The 21,726-nt window shown below is 40.1% G+C and overlaps 1 protein-coding gene across 19 annotated transcripts in view; it reads right to left on the reverse strand.

Annotated features, from left to right (window-relative positions):
* Nucleotides 1-674: 674 nt before the first annotated feature.
* Nucleotides 675-21,726, reverse strand: part of LOC120511946 (aminopeptidase O (putative)) — a 211,283-nt gene continuing 190,231 nt past the window's right edge. For 15 of the 19 annotated variants that reach the window (XM_039729646.1, XM_039729643.1, XM_039729642.1 and 12 more), the window contains 3 exons: nt 7,485-7,571; nt 4,371-4,515; nt 675-1,476 (listed from right to left, as the gene is read on the reverse strand). In XM_039729646.1, coding sequence (XP_039585580.1) covers nt 4,375-4,515; nt 7,485-7,571 — 228 coding nt within the window. In that variant the 3' untranslated portion in view covers nt 675-1,476; nt 4,371-4,374. Of the gene's footprint in view, nt 2,509-4,103; nt 4,197-4,370; nt 4,516-7,484; nt 7,572-21,726 lie in introns of all 19 variants that reach the window. The other 4 variants (XR_005629876.1, XR_005629874.1, XR_005629877.1 and 1 more) reach the window with 4 other exon arrangements.

Here is a 21,726-nt window from a genome sequence, read left to right on the forward strand (position 1 = left end):
TTAAAAAAAAGCAATTATATTGTTTTGAAAGAAGACAAAATTGGTACTATTTTAAAAAGCGTGTAGTATCTTACTTCTCCTGTAGTTTTAACAGTACTGCCTATGAAGAGGCCTACAATCTATTTAATTTCTGCATATTTTGTGCAAAAGTGTTATCCAGCTCTGCATTTTTTTCCTTACACAATGAGAAAGGCAAAAAGCAAGCTGGTTTCCTTTGCTAGCCTTTGCAGAAAAACCTGTGAAATGAAGCGTAACTCTGTTATGAATGGGATCCTGTAATAACCACGTCTGTTAGAGTCACTACATTAGAAGTCATTGTGGTGTCTCAGTGCCTTCTTGGACAATTCCCCAACTCTTGCTGTATTTGAAAGAACTTGCTGAGTGTCCCTTAATTCAGGTTTTGACACTATGCCTGCAAAGGGGGAGGTCAGAAAATGTGATGACGTGAAAAGGAACTGTACTCTTTGTACTGAAGACAATGTTGAGGCAGGCTTTTACTTTAGATTCTGAGTCTAAGAACTTTTTAAAAGTACCCCATTTATTTTTTCTCATTAACATCCTTTAAGTGATGAGTTCCAGGTTCTTTTCTCCTGCTGCAAAAGAAGGAATGAAGTCATTCTTCTTCCCATGTTTTTAAATTAATGTTGAACCACAGTGCAATGGAATGACTATACGTACTTTAAAAAAATTTATTTTTATAATTTTATTATTAGCAAAGAGGACTTGATATAAAACAATAGAGTACAGGAGAAATAAGTTCACATATTTTTGTGGTTTAAATTCTTACTCTCTGAAAGGAACAATTAAGATATCTTCTAAAAATGTAGAGATTCATTGATCAGGAAAGAAGAGATACACTTGACATATCATTGCAAAATAAGCACCACAAAGGTATGAATGGGAGGTCTGACATATCTAGTAAAATTTAACCTAAACATGGCAGAGAGAGCATGATGATCTTTGTTTTTTCTTCAGTCCCATCCCATCACCAGGATGATGGCAGGTAACTTCCCACAGTTTATTCTGCTTCTGTCTAATCTTACGAGCCCCACCCCAGCCTCTGCTGATTTTACACTGAGGTTTTATAAATATGAACAGAAGTTACAAACAAAATTTTAAGTACACAATACAATTTCATCCATTTTCAGATTGCCCAAATTAATGAAGTTGTTCAAATCAAGAATCTTTGGCATCTGCAAACCGGAATGACTGTATTACCAAAGCGCAAGAATAAATCCCAAAATTCTTGTATCAAAGAATTACCTAGAGCCAGAGTAACACGTGTGTGTGTGTAGTTTGTTTTGTGTGCATGTGTTCTCAGTTACAATGGACCTCTGGAAATACAGAAAGGTAAATATTTCTGTCAGCTGATTGTTTTAGCAGTCACATAATCCTTCCTTTGATGTCCTGGGTCAGTGAAATCCTAGTACCACCGGGGTTTAGTAGATCTATTAAAAGAGTTGTCTGTGATCTTTCCTGCAATGGAAACAGCATTTAAAGTTATTACTCTGTCACAGTGAAGGAATATCTGTGAATTCTTGATTGCCCCAGCTTTCCAAATTGAGTTGTATTTTAGGTTACCAGTAGAGTGTAACTGTAGCTACAGAGTTAACAATGGTCTCTTTAGCTTCCTAAAGCTACCACAACAAGGTCTGGAGAAGACAGGGAGGGATCCATGGTGGAAGCACTCTCTCTCTTGGTTATTAGCAGGTTACTCTGAAAATAATGTTGGAGGCAAGTTACCAGAGCAATACTGTGTGATGTGCTACAAATCCACATACCTTCTCATCTTTAGCCAATAGTCCTCTTAAACAGTACTGAGGTAGCTTTTCCACCTTAGGCCATTTAGTGTCTAACATCAGGATATCATAATGTGTACTGATTCATTTTTTGAGAGAAAACAGCAAAAACATTTCTCAAAGGCTCTTAGGAAAGGTACATCTTGTTTTTTGCTCTAGGGCTCGACTCCTGTTCCTGCTGAACTGAGCCAGTGTGTAAAATCAGAACTGATATCAGCTCAGTAGGCACCGGAGGACGGGTCCATCAACAGCCTGGAACAACAGCAGCAGCTCTAAGTTGTTTCCGACTGGAGCTGCCACCATTTCCTGCAAACAACACAGTACTAACCTAAAACTGCAGAGAGGATCATGACAGCATCCATTAAAGAGAAGACTATAAAACAAAAGCTTTATTGACAATTTCAGGTTAAAGTCACAAATGTTATTTCCTCTGACCTTTAGGGAAGCATGGTAACCAAATTACTGTAGGCAATGCCTTACATTTGCAATCAGACTGAAAACTTAAGGAGCACTGTTAATTCTCAACTAAAACTCAAAGTCTTTGGTCCTTCCCAGGTTGCCTCTGCCTCTTATTCTCCATACACTGAACCTCGGACACATGCATTCATCACAAATCTGCCCGTTCAGCAGCAAGGGATCTCAGCCAGCAAATGCTCTCTGCCCGGCAGAGAGTCTCCTCTCCCTTCTCTTCAGGTGCAGAACTTAGCCACTGTGAACAAAGAGGAAAACAATCACTGTTCACCAATCAGCTAAGCTCTGCACCTCGCCAGAGAGATCTCGGTCTCAGCAGAGAAAGTTTTCGGAGGAGGTTCTTCCATGATGCTCTGCTGCTATCCTCTGTTTTTGGTGGGTTTGGGGATTTGTTTCTCTCTCTCTCGCTTATTTTTTTTTCTGCTGTGTGGATGTGTGTTTTCTGTTTGTTTGTTTGATAGATGGAGAGGATTCCACGCTGTGCACCCATCAGACTGTTAATGGTGAGTTTCATGCTAGCAGCTGTGGTCATGGTTGCGTGGTAATCCCTGGCAATGTGATTTTAATCTTAAGTCACAAATCATCATGCCAGGAACCCAAACAGCCATAACATTAAAAGAAAGCTGTACAGTCACACAGAGTATTGTACTCAGTATCATTAGATTTTATGTTATAGCTAACCATGCACTTCCACTCTGTAAAGTCAAAGGGGTAATTCTAGACTATTGCTAACACCCACACACCATGTAATCTTCCTGTGCTAAATATTTACCATCAGAAACTTGTAGAAATTTTGATTTTATTGTTTCTGGCCTTCAGACACTTGAACACACCTACCAGATTGAGATTAAGAACTGTTGAACATAACTCAAATTCCTATGAGTCCGTGATAATTGGGAGTACACAAAAGAGTCTCTTTAGCTGTAACTATTTTAAAGGGTGTCTGTCCTACCCCACCACTGATATCCTGCCACTCTACAGTCTGATCCACCTTTCCCAGAAAGTTTTCTTGGCAGGCACAGTTCTTGTCTATACAGAATAACAACATGGCTTTTCATAATCAAACTTGCTTTCATAGTATCTGTCATTGGCTGTATTTCACAGAAATACAGCAAAAAAACCAATACAAAATCAAGTGGAATTCAGTCAAATACTGCTAGAACAGGAGAAAAGATTTTTGCTTGGTATTAGGCGACAATGTTTTTGCTAAATTAAGAGCCTGAATTTTGATACCACAAATCAGCTGAAAAGTTTTGTGAACAACCACAGCAATCAGTCTGTCGGATGAGTTATATGATTAACCAAAAAACTGAGGTATGCTGTACTCGAAGAAACATTCGAGTACACTTAATGGGTTATAAGTTAAACATGCATGTGCAGACACTGTAAGGCTACCTCCAGCTGCTCAGACAGAGAATTGGAAAGATCTTTGCAAATTTATAGCCTACAGCAATCTTCATTCCATAAATATTTTTGCAATTCTGCTTTTTCTGGTGATTCCTCTCCTTTAATTTCATAAACAAGCTAGCTTCTTCCTGTTAAGGCTACTTGTTTACCTCATAATCAATATTCAATACCTCCATAACCTTAACACAAAAAAATGTGAATTATCAGCTTGTTCTCACATGATATATACTTCCAAGTCCACAGTTTCATATTTCCACTGCGGGATCAGGCTTTTTTCAAAGACCATGCTGCCTGTCAAGTAAACATGCAGCTCCATTAGACAGAAATGCTCCTAGCACAATTGAAATTTTTGTAAGCAGAGTTAAGAATATAGGATGGGAAACAACTGTAGGCAGAGCTTGGCCTTCTTTGGCCATTTGGACTTACAGTTGCCTCTTGTACAGTCCATTACAACAAAGCCATTCTCCACGTTCTCCAGCTATGCCTACATGTATGTAACTCACTGCTCCCGCAGCTGGACTTAAGAAAAAGAAAAAAAAAACAAGCCAACAATATATATAACAAGAGTTATTTCTCAGCCTAAGCAGCCACAAGTTGTATGGTATGCCATAGTTTACCATGTCCACTGAGCTCTGCATATTCTTTGTATATGAAGCAAAATCAGGGTGTTAGGATTAAAACAAAAAAAATCACCTTCTCAGAATAACATCTCTGCCACCACTTTGGCTGAGGATGCATCCATATGTTCTTGTGCTGCAGCAAAGCATTTCCGTGCAAGTTCCTGTTGTTTTGCATCTTCATTCACCATTAATTCACCATAGAGATACACACCCATAGCCTGAAAGAGGAACATATCACACAAGCATCCCGCCACCAGTAATAACTAGTTAGCTGGGGTTTTGCCATTGACCCTCTAGTATTCATTTAAACTAAAAATAAAACAAAATAGACAATCCAAAACACAAAAAATACGATTTACTCTCTAATGTCTATTGTCCCCCCAGAAGAACGAATTTTCTCTGTGTCTCTTTAGACTAAGAATGGTTGTCTATATGCTGTGTTGACTCTGCAAAAACAGATTATTAATGTAAGAATTTTGTGTTACGGCATGACAAGAAAATCACTCCTTACTTCACTTTCCTTGCCACTGTTCAAGTTGAATACTGTTTCCTTTTACCAACTATCTGGTTTTTTTCCAAATGTCCCTTAAGAAAAAAGCTTCTCCTTCCTTCAACAGGATACACATTTTCTTTCCAATTGTCATGTTTACTCACACATCCATGAACAAAGACTGAAGTACTCCAATCTAAAATTCCCATTTGGCAATTCTGTAACTGGACATCAACTGAATACGGTCACATTTGTGTTTCACTCCCTTTATAGCATAGATACAGTTTAACATGCATAAATTCTGGTTGGGTATGAAGACAGGCTTTTCCTGACTATTTATTCTGAAATAGCAGCTATAAAAAAAGGTAATAGGGCTCCTGTGGGGAGATCTGGGTCCCTTTGACCACTGCCAACAAAGCTCTGGCTCAGGAAACATATTGGAGATTGTCTTTTTTTTCCCGATCGTACATTTTTTCAGCTAATTACAGGAATTCAGTAAATGTTAAACTGCACTTACCAAAATAGGATTACATATGTGACAAAATATTAGCAGCTTAGCATGCTGACTTTTACAGTTATTGTTTGGACACTTGCGGGAGCAGAAAAATTTGGACAGCATTGAGAAAATATAATTTTTAATGCTATTCCTCGCAATTTCTAGCATTGGCTGGTAAGCCCTAAAAACCCCTTCAGCCAGAAGAAAAATTTAAAACTCAAAAGCAACTGAAGTAAAAGGAGGAAGTCCTATAGTAGCAGGAACCTGCCAGACTCCTTGCCAATTCTCTAAGCATACTGTGATGCCAAGAGAACCAAAACCTGAGATTTCCAAGCTTTGCAGCTGCACCAAGGTCTGGCAGCCACACAAATGGCCTTGGAGCTGGGCTCCAGTTGCTCTCATTGAGAAATTTTTAAATGGTGACATTTTCTTACTATAGGAACTACCTTCTTTACCCAGTATTAATAACTCTCCCCTAGGTCTAAATATTAATATGCAGTAAACACACTAGTGTTTTGTAGAACTTCAAAGGAGTTAAACAGTTCATTTGCATTTTTCCACAGACATTTAAAAATGCCATGTTACATGATCAGTACAGACATGCAACTGCTCTGATTTATGCACTAATCACACGAGAAGCTCGTTGTGCCATTCACTGTATGCATGGCTGAAGTAAACAAAATTAAGATTACATTAAAAAGTTGAAAAAATGTCTTTATTTGACATAATAGCTATTCCTAATATAATGCAATTCTGTATGGTTTTATCAGCTCAAGGAGTTCCTGATCCCCGAACCCCCAGGTTCTGCTGGTGGTTATCTCCATCCTTTCATAGAATATAAATATGCACAAACCCTGTAACTCCTTATGAAATAATGTTATTTTATGTCTTTTTGTTTGTTTGTTTTAATACAGAGCTTGCCAAGAGCTCTGGGGCCTGCTTTTTGCTGAGATATAAATAGGAGGTATACTTCTGAGCTAGAAGAATGCATGACAAACTGCAGTAATTCAATTGTTGCCTGAAAGCAGAAAATCCTCATTGGCTGTAAATAGCTTTGTTCATTGTCAGCATAAAAGGGAAAGACAGTGTCTTGCCTAGATTTTGACGTATCTTTACCATTTTCTATTTTTTAACAAACACTTAAATATTTAAAATTCATTCTAGGCTGTGAATGTCTCCATTTTATTGGGCTCATAGTGAATAAAGATAAATAAAGGTGAAAACAGAAAAAGAACAAGGCAGAGGTGCAATTAGAATTCTAAGTTCACAGTGGCCTAAATGAAAGGCCACAGTAAGGGAATCATGTATGTCCAGCCTTTTAATGCCTTCACAATCCTCTCTTACCATGTCCCTACCCATGGAGAGGCTAGTGTCACTATGATATTTTATGAAACATCCTTTGCTAGGATTTTTTCCCTCCTGAGGAGCTGAGGGCCTCAGGAAAGAAGTGTAAACAGTAACTATCTGCTGCTGTGGAATGCAACAGGTGCAGCTGTGATTGGGGCACGTTGGTTGTTTCTAATCAAGGGCCAATCACAGATGCAGCTGCATCGGACTCTGAGAGTCACAAGTCTTTGCTATGCATTCTATTCTTGTTCTTTCTAGTTTCTGATCAATATTTTCTCTCTATTCTTTTAGAACAGTTTTAATGTAGTATTTTAATGTAATATATATCATCATATAGTAAACCAGCCTTCTGAGAACATGGAGTCAAGCCTCGCGTCTCCACACATGGGGAGTTCACAACAGGCTAGCATTCCCTGGAAGTGCTGTACTACTTCTGGCTGTCATCTTCAAAACTGAGGTTACCACAGTACTGACTGCTTTGCACCTACTTGCATTGACATTCACAGCCACACTTACCTTCCTCATCCTGCAAAAGGAACCTGCTGAGAAGTATGTTCTTAGCATCACTCATACCTCTGGCTTGCATAAAATGCAAGGGGAGGAGGAATTCTATCCTATTTCACCACTTGACAGAGAATTAGCAGTCTTTAGGTTTAGGTGGGGTTGAGTTATCTACTACCCTAAGTGGCTTCCTTAAACTACAATGTTTAGGGGACCACAGAAGAAAAAAATGAATACACAACCAAGTTTTTGACAAACTGCAGCAAGCAAACATATTAATTTTTTTTTTTGCTTCAGCATAAGGGTGTTAAAAAGTTAATTGTTTTCAAAATGCTAGTAAAAATGTAACTTACTTGATCCTCTCTAAGGAATCTCTCAATGTCTCCATACCCAGGCTCATATTTGTGTTTAATGACAAGTTCACACCACCGATGGCGAACCTTGGGGAAGAAAAATAAAACTAGGTAAAAAACAAACAAACAAACAAACCCCTTGTATTTTGTCTGAGTGTTGATAATATATCTGTACCAGTTTGGCTTTTTCATCTTTTTTGGGTTTGTGTCTTTTGGCAGGCTGCAGCCTGACAAGTCAGTCAGCTGGAAAAACGAGCCAGAGCTCTGTGCTCCTCAGCCTGGGCTTTGGAAATCCAGGATGCCCAAAGACAAACTCCTGATTCTGTGCTAGAAACTAACCCAGATCCAGGCACACATCTGCAGCATCTTCACTGCCACTGTTTCCAGTCTTTAACTTTCTTCTTTTTAAGTTAGACTAGAGGTTGTTTCTTTCATATTGTCAAAAGGGGGTCATGAGGGATGGCAGGAAACAAAGATTACCACTGCAAAGGTCTGGAGAAGCCGCAAAATATAACTGACAATATCCCCTATTTAAGTGTATCATACAAGTGATAAAAAGGCTGTACCAATATTAAATCCATGCCAAAAGGGAAAAAGTTACATATCAACCCATGAGACAGGGAGATTTCACTTAAATTAATCAGTTTTGCTACTAAGTTTTTAAGCACATTCTTAAGCATTTAAAATTCATCTGCATTTAAAAACCTGTCATGCTGTTCTACCAATGCACATTGATAAAAGAGTTATTGACACACTGTAACAAAGTTTGCAAGCAAATTACAACTGAAAAAGTGATTTTACTTAAGTAGTATGAACATGAATTATATGTGTGTTGTCTTTACATTTTTGACTTTGTTCTTAGCCACTCTTGTGGCCTAAGTGTCATCTTACTCTCCAGAAAGGCTTTTCTGATTGCAGGCAGTGATCAGCATTTTATATTTTATATTCCATTAGCAATTCAGCACTGATAGTAAAGGAAAACAGTTAAATGGAATAACTCCCAATGCTTCTGTTCCACCCTTTTCTCTTACCATCTTTCAAAAGACAGAGCACCTAATGAAAATCACCTTTCATAGTAAGAGTGAAATGTTAGCAGTTTTAGTAGTTTATGAAACTGAGTCCAAATTATGCTTATATAGTGTAGCTGAATATGTACCTTTCTCTGAATGACAGATGTAGTGATGACATTGAGAACTGAAGACAGAAAGGGAGAATGGGGAAAAAGGTACTGTTGCTTTTGGAAGTAAGGTTTTGAAAATAATTTCCTTTTCATCCTAGTCCCTGCCAACTTTTTAGCTGTGGAAAAAATTTCATAGAATTACATTAGATTAGATGTCAATCCTATTAGCATAATAACAAGTGATAAATGCCGACAGGCCCTGTGTACCTGATACCTCTTTTTAGCTGACCACTTATACAAAAGTTTGAAGACACCTTATGAAAACAAAAAACTGCAAAGTTTTGGAGTTGGGTGGATTTTACACTCACCGCATTTAAGATACTAAATAGCTACAGTGCTGTGCATGATAGGGAATAACTGCTCTGTCTTACAGCTTTTTGCTGACAAAATAGCAGCTGCTAGGATTCCTGCTAGTGGAACCACAGCTAAATTTACAAAAGAAATGGCTTTCCAAAATTCAACTCACATTGCTGTAGATGCCCATATTCATAATGCAGACCTTCAAAACCCTACCCAGCTGCTGCTTCTCTCAGGAGACACTAAATGTTTCTCCAGTAAATCTTCCCAGGCAATCCAGCTTTCTTACAGGGTGTTTCTCAGCACCAAGCAGCTCCTTGCCCAGATGAAACTACCCAGACTCAAAACTTAACCACACACCTATCTGTAAGATAATTTAAGCAAACAATATAAACACATTTAAAAGACTGTAGATACGCTTTACTCTGCAGATTCCTCCATATATAACAAACAAACAAACAATCCAAACAGGATTCCTAATGTATTCTGATAGCAATGAGGAGAAACATGAGGAGGAGAAAGGGTCTGTGGTCCCCTCCACTGATCACTGCTCTTCTACATCTCATGATCCAGCAGTTACAGCATTTACCCAGGAGGTAAGCAATCAAGTGCAGCTTCTGTGGCTGCTCATGACCTCAAATTGTGTCTTCAGTGGAATATTTCAACAGCAGGGATGAGGCTGTCTTCATACCTCCTGGTGGAGCTGTTATTTCCCCTGCAGTTATTAAAGTAGTTATTGATGTAAATGTGGAGTCAAAAGACATAAGGGCCTACATTTCTGAGTATTCTTTAAAAAAAGTAGGGACCTGGCTGAAAGAGCACAGGAGCCAGTTTGCCCCCAGAGCACCTTTCTTGGTGCAGCATTGTAGCTGCATGGAGGGCAGAACAGAATTTCTCTCTGTGAAGGCGTTCATGTGGTCTTACTTCCTCACATATTAACGTCATGTATGACTGACACTGCATCATGGCCTGAGCATCTGAATTCCAAGGGCTTTGGAAAACACAGAACTAAGCTGTGCCTGTTCCCTTAACTGTTCTTTCCTCCATATGGTTTCTGTCCTTGGCAACCAACCTTTATTCAAATAGTTAAAAAGAAAAATATTTATTTGTTGAGTGAGATCTGAGACAGCACACACTTTTCTTTCTCTCTTTCGCTTTTTTCCCTTTCTTTCCCAGGGCGAGTATAAATCCCAGCACATTCCCAGACCTGAAATGCTGGCACTTTGCCATCTGGGTAGGAGCAGCATACCTCTTATCCTCAGATTGCACATTTGCCTCCTGTCTGCCCCAAGTATTCCTGAGGCAGAGCAAACTGCAGGAGAACCAATGGCTGCTGAAGGGCCTGTGAAACCATCATCTCAGTCAGCCCTGCTCTCTGACTTGTGCAAGACTCCAGAAAGCAGAGCACAGAAAGCAAGGCTGGCTCCAAGTTCAAGAGGGGCAGGGGGGCCTTGCACAATGTGGACTGAAATATATTGGTTACATTCCTGCCCCCTGTGCCATATGGTGTGTAGACAGCCGTGCTGCCCAAACTGCAGCTAAAACAGTTTCTCAGACACATGAACTATAAAGAAGGAATTTTTCTATGATACTCCATAGCCCTAAGGCTGATTCCACAAACATAAGAATTTAAGTCACATAAGAGTAGAGTGCAAAAAAAAAAAAACCCAGTTCCCAGCGTCTCATCCAATGCTTAGAGTGGCAAGAGCAAAATGGGCCCCACAGCTTCACAGCCTAATGAATGAGTCATGTGAACAGGCACTTTCAACAAAACAGTTTCAAACGGAAATTTTGAAAACCAAGTTGCTTGTGGTCGGACTGGGCTAACCATACCACATCCTGTGCATGCTCTTCTTGGCTTTGCTTTTCCTCCCAGGAGCAAATGCTCAGTGGCAAAAATAAGAATTCATTAGTCCTCTCGCAGTTTTCTCTCTGCACGTTTCTCTGTGCTCTTCTACAGTTCAGAGATTCACAGCGTGTGTCGTTTTGGCTGGTTATATCATAAACAATATAAACTAAACCTGAAAAGTAATTTACAGCAATCCATCCTGTTATTGCTGGCAGAAAGCACACAGGACTTTGCTGGGTCTGAAGGAACACCTTTAACTGCTCACCCACCCACACACACACACTCTTACTGGTTTGGCAGCTGCAAGGACCCACATGCTGATATTGGAATTGAAATTTATTTTCGCAGCCTGCAATACCAGGGTGAGAGCTGTCCTCCCAAGTCCAGGACTGATGGCTGGAATTCCCAAGGATGGGGAAAAGTAGGGCAGAGGAGTGATGGAGATCTGCTGACACCTCAGGTTCCTTGTGGATGGTCCCTCATTGCTTAGAAATTGTTTTGTCCTCCCACCCTGCTTTTGGAAATGGTGGGGGCCTCTCCACTGCCAGTTTTTTAAGTGAAATTAAGTTTCTAACTGTGTGTTTTGCAACGCAATACTCATATTAGTAGTGCATTTCTGAGGCACAGTCCAGTAACATGAAGACATGAAGACTCAATGTCTCAGGTACAAAATTTAATTTTTGTTAAGTACCAACAACATTGTGATCTAAGTATTGGCACGTACCTACACAAAACATTGTGAAGGGATGCCACTGTCAGACAGCAGAGTCCCAAGTATAGGAGCAGCAGCTTATACAAATAATTCCAGGAGCCTCATAATATCATTTCATTTTTAAGAAAAATACACAGTATTGCACAATATTATTTGTAACTCAAAAATACCTGCATTTGGGCAGAAGATACCAAGACCAAAGTTTTGCTTGCTCTGTTTTCAGGCAATGCAAGCTGCTGCATGAGATTATTTGAGGAGAAAAAAATTACATTAAATATTCTAATAATCCAGCTGTAAGGCAGTCCCTTTAACAACCTGGGTCAAGACCTTTTGGGAGATGGTGCTTAAAGCTGACAGACTAAAACCATGTAAGGTACTAAATACATGGATTGACTTTCAAAAGAAAAGCTCCTAGAGACATACATACCTGAGAAAAAATATTTTAAAGGTATTTTGAACATGTCTTAAATTAAAGAGATACTGACTGTTTCTGGCCCAGGTGATAAATTCTTTTGCCTAACCCATGTTATTCTTCCCTGGCCCACACAACCACAGAATCACAGAATCCCAGAATGGAACGTATTGAAAAGGACTTTAAGAATGATGCAGTTTCAACCCTCCTGCCATGGCAGGGATACCTTACACTAGATCAGGTAGCTCAAAGCCCCATGCAACCTTGGTCTTGGATGGGACAACTTCCATAGAAGGGGAAGTTTCTATGGGAAACCTGTTCCAATGTCTATCCACTTTCAGAGTAAAGAAGTTTTTCTAATATCTCATCTAAGGCTACTCTCAGTTTAAAGCCATTCCCCCTTGTCCTGTCACTATATGCTCTTGCAAATAGTCCCTTTCCATCTTTCTTACAGGCTCCTTTCAGGTACAGGATGGCTGCAATTAGGTCACTCCTTCTCTTCACCAGGCTGAACAAACTCAATTCTTTGGCCTTTCCTCACATGAATCAGAGAATCTCAAAGAATCACAGCTGAGTTGGAAGGAACCCTTAAGAATAACTGAGTCCAATTCTCAGAGTTGCATACAAGCAAAAAAAAAAAAAATTACTTCTGAGGTCTACCCATAAGATTTAGAAAACAAGTAATTTAAACCATGCCTTTATTAAAGGGCAAAAAAAGTTAGACTTTACTAAGCTTTTGGTCTGCAGAATGGGAGTCTAGCTTCAGGGAAAATTAGTACATTTTGCTAATAGCTGGATCCAATTAAAAAGGCGCCATAAGACAACAAATCTAAATCACAAAACAAAAGCAACGTACTTAAAAGATCTTAGAAAATGAGATCATTTGAAATAGAGTAAGAGCTATTGTCCAACAAAGTGGAACCTTTATTAAAGGTATGGGGATCTGTGATCTTTACCAAATACAGATTCAGACCTATTGAAAAAATTAGTTGAACAACTTGACTCTTAAATGTTAAAGAGTCTCAGAGGTCAGACTCCAGTCTAATTCACAAAGGAAAAAATAGAGAATTTTTTTCAAATAACCAAGCTATGCTACAACAGATTAATTTTAATTAAAAATAAGGAAGCATTCCAGAGCAGCTGAATGCTGCTCTGTTTCATCTGAAAGCATTTGTCAGAACCCAAGACATCCCTCTGGGTGACCTGGATGGCTCAAAACCCTGGCAGGGGCTCGGAGACCCTGACAGGAAGCCAAAGGCACTTGGGAATTCCATCTCAACCTATGGAGCAAATTGCCAACTTTATATGAAGAATTAAAGGTCACAAAACTTTAGATAACATAACAGTAGTTGTCACAGGGTGGAAGGTGGAATTTTGAAGAATTTGACTATGGGGGTCTAGGAGACAAGATGGAGGGATTTGGGCATTGTCCTGTCCTTCTTCTTATTCCTAGCCTCCATCCCCTTGGTGATGGTGGCACTTTGGGATTGGTGTAGAGTAGAAAGTCACTGCCTAACACAGGTGATAGGTGTTGGAACATAACTGTAAATATCAAATACGTAGTATTCGATATATTTCATAGTATAAAAGACAACACCAGCCCTGTGGGCGGGGAGTGTGCCTCAGACTGACCTGCAGGACAGACCTCAGCAGGCCAGACAGAATATGGTTTAGATAAAAAATAATAAACAACCTTGAGAATGACAGCCGAAGACTTCTGACTCCTTCTTTTGACAGCCGGGTTGGGGAAAAAGAGACTTTTTAACACTCCTCCTTGACCAGAGGAGATCCCGAGAGCATTTATCACCAGTCTTTTCCTATCTACAGATAAATTGGATTCAAATATTAGATCCTTTGCCTACCGAATTAAGGAACAAATGTTGCCAGACATACTTGAACTAAAAAACAGGTTTTACAGTTGTTTAGCATGGAAGAATTGCAGTTTAAGAACTGCCAATTTTACAGCACATTTAATGTCTTCCCCCTCCCCCCTCCCATCTTAGCTGAAACAGTTATTCTTTAATTCACCAGTGGCTTTTCATTCTATATAGTCTGAATTTCAAGTGGGACCTCCTATCTTTTATGCCACAGTAAACACAGACTTCAGAAGGTGAATTTGATTTAATTGAAACTTCTGCAAGTGAGGGATGCTGAGGCAGCCCACCGGGAGCAATTAAACAGCTTTTTGTGTTACAACTATCTTGACAGACTATCAGTTTGGCAATCTGAAAGAGTGTACTCAAAGAGCCAAAAACCTACTGGATGCACACAGAATGGATTCATAATTTTTACAAGGATTCTGTAATTGTGATTATTGTGTTTGCCAAGGGTTTGTCAGGAGACTGAGTAAAGAAGCCATCTATCAGCTTAAATTAGTTTTGTTTTAGACTAAAAACTGGACTTTTCATAGCCTAGGTTTTCTCTCAGGTCTTGTAGCGCTTGCTCTGACAGTACTGCAGAGCCCAAAGAATCTAAAGGCCAGATGCAACACCACAGCAGCAGCAATCTTTAAGGCAATTTTTCTTCCTGAGATGCTCATGGCATCAGGATTCAGTTAATGCTGTTTCTCACAGTCCAATGCTCTGTTTCGGTATAAAACCTTTAATTTTCCAGAGCTATGGCCAAAATTATGATAACATTTCAAATTTTAAAAATGGCTTTTGGTAGCCTTACTCAAGCTGTATTTCACTTTGAGTACTGGAATGATCCAGAGTTGAGTAGCTGGACCTGAGGCAGACTGAGCTCACAGAGCTCCACATGCTCTTCATGTGACATCACTGATTGTATAAGGAGCTCCAGGTTTTATAGGCAGATTGTACATGCCATTCCTGCCACCTTGGACAACCTTCTTTCCTGCTGTGCAGCACAGTATGAGTATCTCAGCCCACTGACACCCCAGCAAAAAAAGGAAAAAAAGCATGGTCTTTCAGGAAACCCTAAGGCACTAATGAGCTGGCAGATCAAAACTTTGTCAGGAGCTAATTGTAATTTGGAGGAGACTACGTAGAGGTCTAAAATAATTTAAAACCTGGAGCATGAGCTGGTAACTAAGAAGTCACTTAAAAGCTAATTCTAGCAGAATATCAGACATTAGATTTTGGTAATATTGATAGCAATATTCTACTTCTGTAATTAATTTTTCTTCTTCTGATTTGTATTTCTGCAGAGATCCAGCAATTGCACACTATGAAGGGTGCTGGGAACAATGAAGAAGGACATGTAAGTCCCATCTCTCCTTCCTTAACAGCACTGATGAAGAGCTGTGGGTAGAGCTCATGCAGCAACTGCCTATGTTTAGTAGCAGAAGAGAAAGGTGTGGCACAATCAAGGTTTGAAAGGCAAATTCTGTTGCTGGTCAATGGCAGACTGTGGGGCAGCTGGCAGCATTTGAACCTGTACCTGAACTAGTGTGCCCATGGGCCAGGCAGCATGCTTCCACAGCTGTGCAAGCCCCAAGCAGCAGCAGGTGCCCATTTGAACCTTCTCACATTTATAAATGTGACTTATGGGTATGTATTTTCTTCCTCACCTTTCTCCTCTGCTCCATCCGCATGCTCCTGTTTTGGCATTCACACAGTTCTAGATAACACGATGTTAAAAAGTTTATATAGTACCACAGCCTTGCTCAAGAGCAACCTCATCAGCTTCCACAGGCTGTAAACATGACTCCACTTCCACCTGCAAATAAAACATGTATCTTTCCCACAGACAGCACAGAGGCTCTTTTCTACATGACCAAACAGAAGCCAGGAATCATAAAACATGCTGCTTCAGAAAGCCCAGGCACAGCAGCAGGCAACCTTGCTGTGATCAAAAAGGCATAGCAACCAATGGATAGCACTTCAGGACAGGATTCACTCTTGGCAAGGCAGCAAACGCTGAGGACTTGTTCGGAGAAGACAAATGCTCTTTTTTTCCCCCCACTTCAGGCTTACAGCAGAGAGCTCCCAATTACAAACCAGACACTCTTCTCCCTATGTGGGCCCCATCTGTGATCAAGGACAGCTGTGTTGGTAGAAAAAATTTTTTCCAAAAGAAGTCAGAAAAGGCAAGAGACTAAGAAGCCATGTCTAATCCTTTTTCAAAGGTGGACTGGCTGTGTCTCTCTTATGATGTCAAAGCTGTCACTGTGAATAAGAGGCTTGGTTGGGATGCCTAACTGTGTAATCTCAATGCTTTTCAGCCTGCCCCTCCTCACCCTGTTTAACAGGAGATGGATACAAAACAGGATGGTCTCTAGCTTTACAGCAAACCAACAAAGTGATCATAGGAAAATGACCTGGAGAACAGTTAGATGAGAAAAAAGCCACCAGCAGCAAAGCAATGTGACATCTTCAACAGCACTGTCTGGGAGACCACATAGCCATGGTGCTTGAGGGCTTTTCTCATAACATGCACATTTGGACTGCCACTGTCCCCTCATGCTGGGGAGAGCAGCTCCTATATCATAGTGCATGTAAGGTAAGGAAATGTTTAACACAGCATGTGAACTCACTTAATTTCAAAAACAAAGGTTTTAAAAAATAAGTCTTAATTTAAAACATAGATACACTACTTATACTGGAACCAAATGCTTCCCCTTTGCCTGCATTTTCACAATTGTCTGCTCAGCATGCTGGAGCACCAGTGCCATTCACAGCTTGCAGCAAGATGAAGATGGCAGAAAAGATGTCACCATCTGCCTTTTCAACAATTTCACTGGAGATGTGTGCTGAGCTTGCTTTGCTGTGGTGCTGCCAGCTCTCAGGAGCAAGGCTGCCTTCTGGCTGGTGACAGAAACAATGCTTGTGCCACCTTGCCTGCTCTCCATTCCTGCTCCTTCCTTCCTCAGCAGAGTGCTCTGGTGAGGATGGCTGCATGTGTGAAGACACAGTCTGAGGCTGACTATGGAGACAGTGCTCATACTCACGGCATGGGAGGGGAAGGAGGACTACATCCCAGCCTAAGGTTCAACCAACATCAGAGGGGTATTGCAGGGACAAGCTTCATGCCTTCAGGAAGGTAAGCTTGGCTTTGGCACTTGTTCACATCCAAACGGATGCTTTTGCCAAAATGCAGCAACACAACTGTCTGCCATCTCATATACAGCCCCATCCACATTCCCCCTCTGACAGCCCGCTGAAACACCTACCTACAATAATGGCTAGATTGTGACAGAACACAGGTTGAGCAGGAAGAGACCTTAAAGATCACCTCATTCCAACCTTCCCACCATTGGCAGGGAGACCTTTCACTAAACCAGGTTGCTTAGAGCTTCATCCTACCTGGCCTTGAACACAGCCAGGGATGGGGCATGCACAGCTTCTCTGGGCGACCTGTGCCAGTGCCTCACCACCCTCATAGTAAAGAATTTCTTCCTTAATAACTAATCTAAACCTACCTTCTTTCAGTTTGAAGGTGTCACCCCTTGTCTTATCCTAACAGTATCTCTGGAATCAGCAGAAATTTATATCACCATAGGAAGCAACTAAAACACTTCTCATTACCACTGTCCCTTCTGGCTGTCTCCAGATAGGGTCTGCTTATAATTTTTACCCGTATAGTGTCTGCATATGTGTTTCAACACAGATTATTTATATATGCACATAAAAGCATGCTGGGCTTATAAATCCAAACATTACAGTGGAAAAAAAGCACATAAACATATACATCTGATGCAGAAATTCAATTCTGAAGAGTTTGAGATGAAGCACACCAACAGTCTGTTATCAATTATTATTAAATGATATCTCCTGTTCAGCAAAAGGAAGGCTGTTGTAAGTATTAAGGCAACAGTATCCCCTTTGCCTATGCCCCTCTCTCCATCCCTCTGCTTCTACCTCATCCGTCTTGTAGCTAGAGGCGAAAAAACCTTTTATCTTTGGTCTCCCACAGTGACTGTGGTCAAAACATTTGTTATTTCCAGGCAAGATTACTGTCATAGGCAGAATCTGGAACTCCATATGAAAATAAGACTCAAATTCCAAGCAATGAACAATGTGGCTGCCTGTTTTTTCCATAACTTAGGTCACAGCCAGCCTCCCCAGTCCATGCTCACATCCTTCTAACCTCCCATTGCTTAAAACCTGGATTTCTGTCGCAAAATAATTACACACAAGATTTTTACTCCAAAGACAAAGACCTTTTGCATCACTCGTATATTCATTCTCCCTTCTTCAATGTCCAGCAAAAATTAAGCTAAAAATACATTGATTTTATAAACTCAGAAGAAATATGCTCATTCCTGCAATGAGAACATTTAGATTTTTCTCTGTGTTTGAGATTTTTTAGTCATCTTCTCCACTTCTTTTATTCCCTGTTGCTGGAATACAGTTATGGTTGTTGCTTAGGACAATATCTATGCCACATGTAACACAACAAAATTCCTCTTCTTCCTCAGGACACTGCAACTCCAAGTGGCACGAAGGTTGAAAGTAGGACATCAGTCTTTACGCACATGTTATTAAGTCAGTGACTCAGTGGTGGATTCATATCTGTGTGGTTAAAAAATTATGTCAGAACCTGCACTTTTGAATTGCCCTGCTTCTTGAAGTATTTAGACCTTATAGGCCACAGTACATTTTTTCCAAATCTGTGGTCCTATTCAGGCATACCCTGCATCTGCAGCCAGCCTTCAAACAGGAATGAGAAGTATTAGATGAGCTATTGGATGAAATCTCAAAACAAGTTTATTTTAAAGAAAAATATTTTCAGAATTTTATTTTTTTTTCAGAATTAAAAACCAAAACAAGCCGACCAAAATATCTCCCGAAGAAAGCAAACCTCAGAGGAACATCCCTACTACTGACAGTCTCAAAATAAATTTATTTTAAAGAAAAATATTTTCAGATTTTTTTTTTCAGAATTAAAAACCAAAACAAGCCGACCAAAAAATCTCCCGAAGAAAGCAAACCTCAGAGGAACATCCCTACTACTGACAGCTAGGGGATTTTGTTTGTATTTTAGAACTAGCCCCTCCTTGTCATAGGCACTATGCCAGTGCTATCATATATATGCAAACAGAGTAGCTTTTAAATTTCATAACAAAGGCAGGTGGTTTATATTACAGCACTGGGTTTATATTGCCTGACACAGAAATACTGAGTAAAATTTTATTTAGAGCAGTTGCATCCAATTCAGAAAACCTTTAGGACTGAGTTCAGAAGCCCAGAGGCTCTGAACTTCATTCTCCTTGCTGGACAATAGGACATAGAATTATCTCCAATCCCTTCCTCCACAGATTCTTTGGAAAAGCAGTAAAAAATGCCAAACAAACGCACTTGCATATTTGGTTCCCTCCTACCATCAGCTCCTCTGCTTTCCAGGTTTTGCTAAGTTTCTGGATTGCCACACATTAAGTTCAAAACTGGTTAGAAAAATCACGGGCAATAAGTGAACAGCACCAGTAATGGCAGCAGTCAGAGCACAAAAACTCCTGCTCATGCCACCCAGCAGCCACCACTGAGATCGCTTGGAAAAAACATGTTGCTGTTGGCTCCTGGAGGGGTGTGGGACCAGGAGTGCTGACTGGTGGAAAGCTATTTCCAGTGCTCCATAGATCTCGTGTTCTGATCATGCCCTTCAGTGAATGCTGATGGAGGGATTTTCTGTTCTTCTCAAGTAGCTGGAAAAGCCCCCCTACTTTGCATGTGGAAACAAAACAAACCCCAATTGTAGCTACTCAAGATTATCCTTCAGCCAGTCTTACAAATTCATCTCAAGACAGCTACTCAGTCACAATGGGCACATGGGCCAGAGTGATTCTCATGGGAAGACTCCCATGGCTGTCACTGGAAGCGTTTTCCCCTCATCTTGCACCAATTTTCTTAACTTTGAATTTTGGACTTCATCTTTGGGAAGCAAGTGCCACCTTCCTAAAAGCTACCCTTTTCTAAGCTCCTTTCATTAGGAAAATGATCTGACTCCTGCAAGTGGATGCTTTTGAAAAACTCTCTTAACCAATATCAGTACCAATACCGTCTGTGCCAAAGAGCCTGCAAATTGCATTTAGATGCAACATGAACAAGAACATGAAACAGAGTGAAGCCTCAAAGTTTTTCAGGATCAGAGAGGACATTTTTCAAGTGGCTGTGGCTTCAGTCAACACATCTATCAGCAAAGAGGACAGTCTACAACACACCCTGAAATAAGCTCTTTTCCTAATGAAAACAGGAAAGGCTTTCTATGACAGAGATATATTCCTTGCAAGGATTTGCATTAGGAAGTAAGAGGAGTAGAGCAGGGAAAAAATACTGTTTCTGTGAGGATGTATGTGAAAAGCATCACACTGATAATAGTAAAGAGATTTCACTTTGTGAAAACATACACCACTTCTTTCTTTTCCATTTAATGAAAGTACTGCCCCAGTAATGGCTGGGTATACAAACTTCAAATATGATTGATTCCAGAAGCAAACCTACCCTGCAGGCTGACTCATCTACAGAACCTTTTCTAGGTTCCTTATTATTCTTTTCTAGATTCATTATATCAGGGTTCCTCCTAACATGTTAACTGCAATTCAATTGCAAATAAAAAATTAATCAATGTAACCATACCTATGTCTAGTGGACAATAATGCTTTAACTAAAACCTTCAGAAAGGAAAAGCCAGGTGAAATTTATTTTGCACTCCTGGTAAATTTTCACAGCACATTTGCAAGTCCTGCAAAACATACTGTCTTATCCAAAATAAGGCATCTCCTCCTGACTTGAACTGAAATTCAGTAATAACCTGTATATTTAAATACAAAATAAGTAGAGAAACCATTTTTACTTTTGCAGAAAAAAAAAATGCTAGAAAGCAATGCCCTGTAATATAGTCATCAGCTCAAGCTTTCATACTTTTTATCTACTGATTAAGTGTTTTCACACTTTTTATCTATTGATTTGGTGTTTCATACCAACAATACCAATCAAGGAAAAGAACCATGGTTCTCCCCCTGTGGTTGCAATGCCACTATCTGAAACATGCCTACCTGTTGCTATCACAGTACAGTCAGGAAGGACTGGCAAGCCTGTGGAAGTATTTGCAATATATTACTAACTGTACTCAAAAACTGGAGACTGCTTCTGAGTCCCTGCCCTGGCCCAGTGGCTGTGCTGAAAGGAGAGCTCACCAAGGGCCTTCTTCAAGTGTGCACTGACCTTTCCCAAGCAGTTCCCTTTTCCTACCCAGTTTTACCCAGTGCTGTCTACAGAGCTCTATTCCATAAGCGTGCCTTCAAACAATGCCCATCCACAATCAACAGGACAGCTGAGTTATGTAACCTGAGAATGTGCGCAGCTCAACACAGTCACCATCAGATGGGAAATGACAAGAATTCATTTGTACTTCCATATCTGCCAGCTTTTCACGGGCTAGGAAAATCAATGAATCAAAGTTATTTTGTCCTAACAGAATTCTCACCACTTCTAGGAAGCCAAGCACCTTAGATGGTGTGTGTTAGCATGACTGCATTTCTGTCAGTGAAATAACACGCCACCCTTCATAGCCTTGGTCTTACAGACAACCTCATGCACAATTAAGTATTTGTGTGAGAATAGCTTTATGCCACCCACATTACTGATGATATTATGATCTCAACTCATTTTGCTCACATTTACTGCAGAAAGAGTTCTAGTTTCTCTTCTCTCCCCAAAATATACCTCATTATGATCCTAAATACAGGGAAAGCATTATGTAAGTGATGAGCATTTCAGTCTGCTTGCTGAGACAAGGAAACACAACAAAGCAACTTCCCATATGCTGTGCAGGCAAGATAAAAGTGAGGTCTATAGTAGGAAAGAAAAGAAAGCTAACTCTACAGTGAAAAAT

This window comes from Passer montanus, unplaced genomic scaffold (assembly GCF_014805655.1).
Source record: "Passer montanus isolate IOZ18808 unplaced genomic scaffold, ASM1480565v1 scaffold7, whole genome shotgun sequence".
In the NCBI taxonomy this organism is placed as follows: Eukaryota; Metazoa; Chordata; class Aves; order Passeriformes; family Passeridae; genus Passer; species Passer montanus.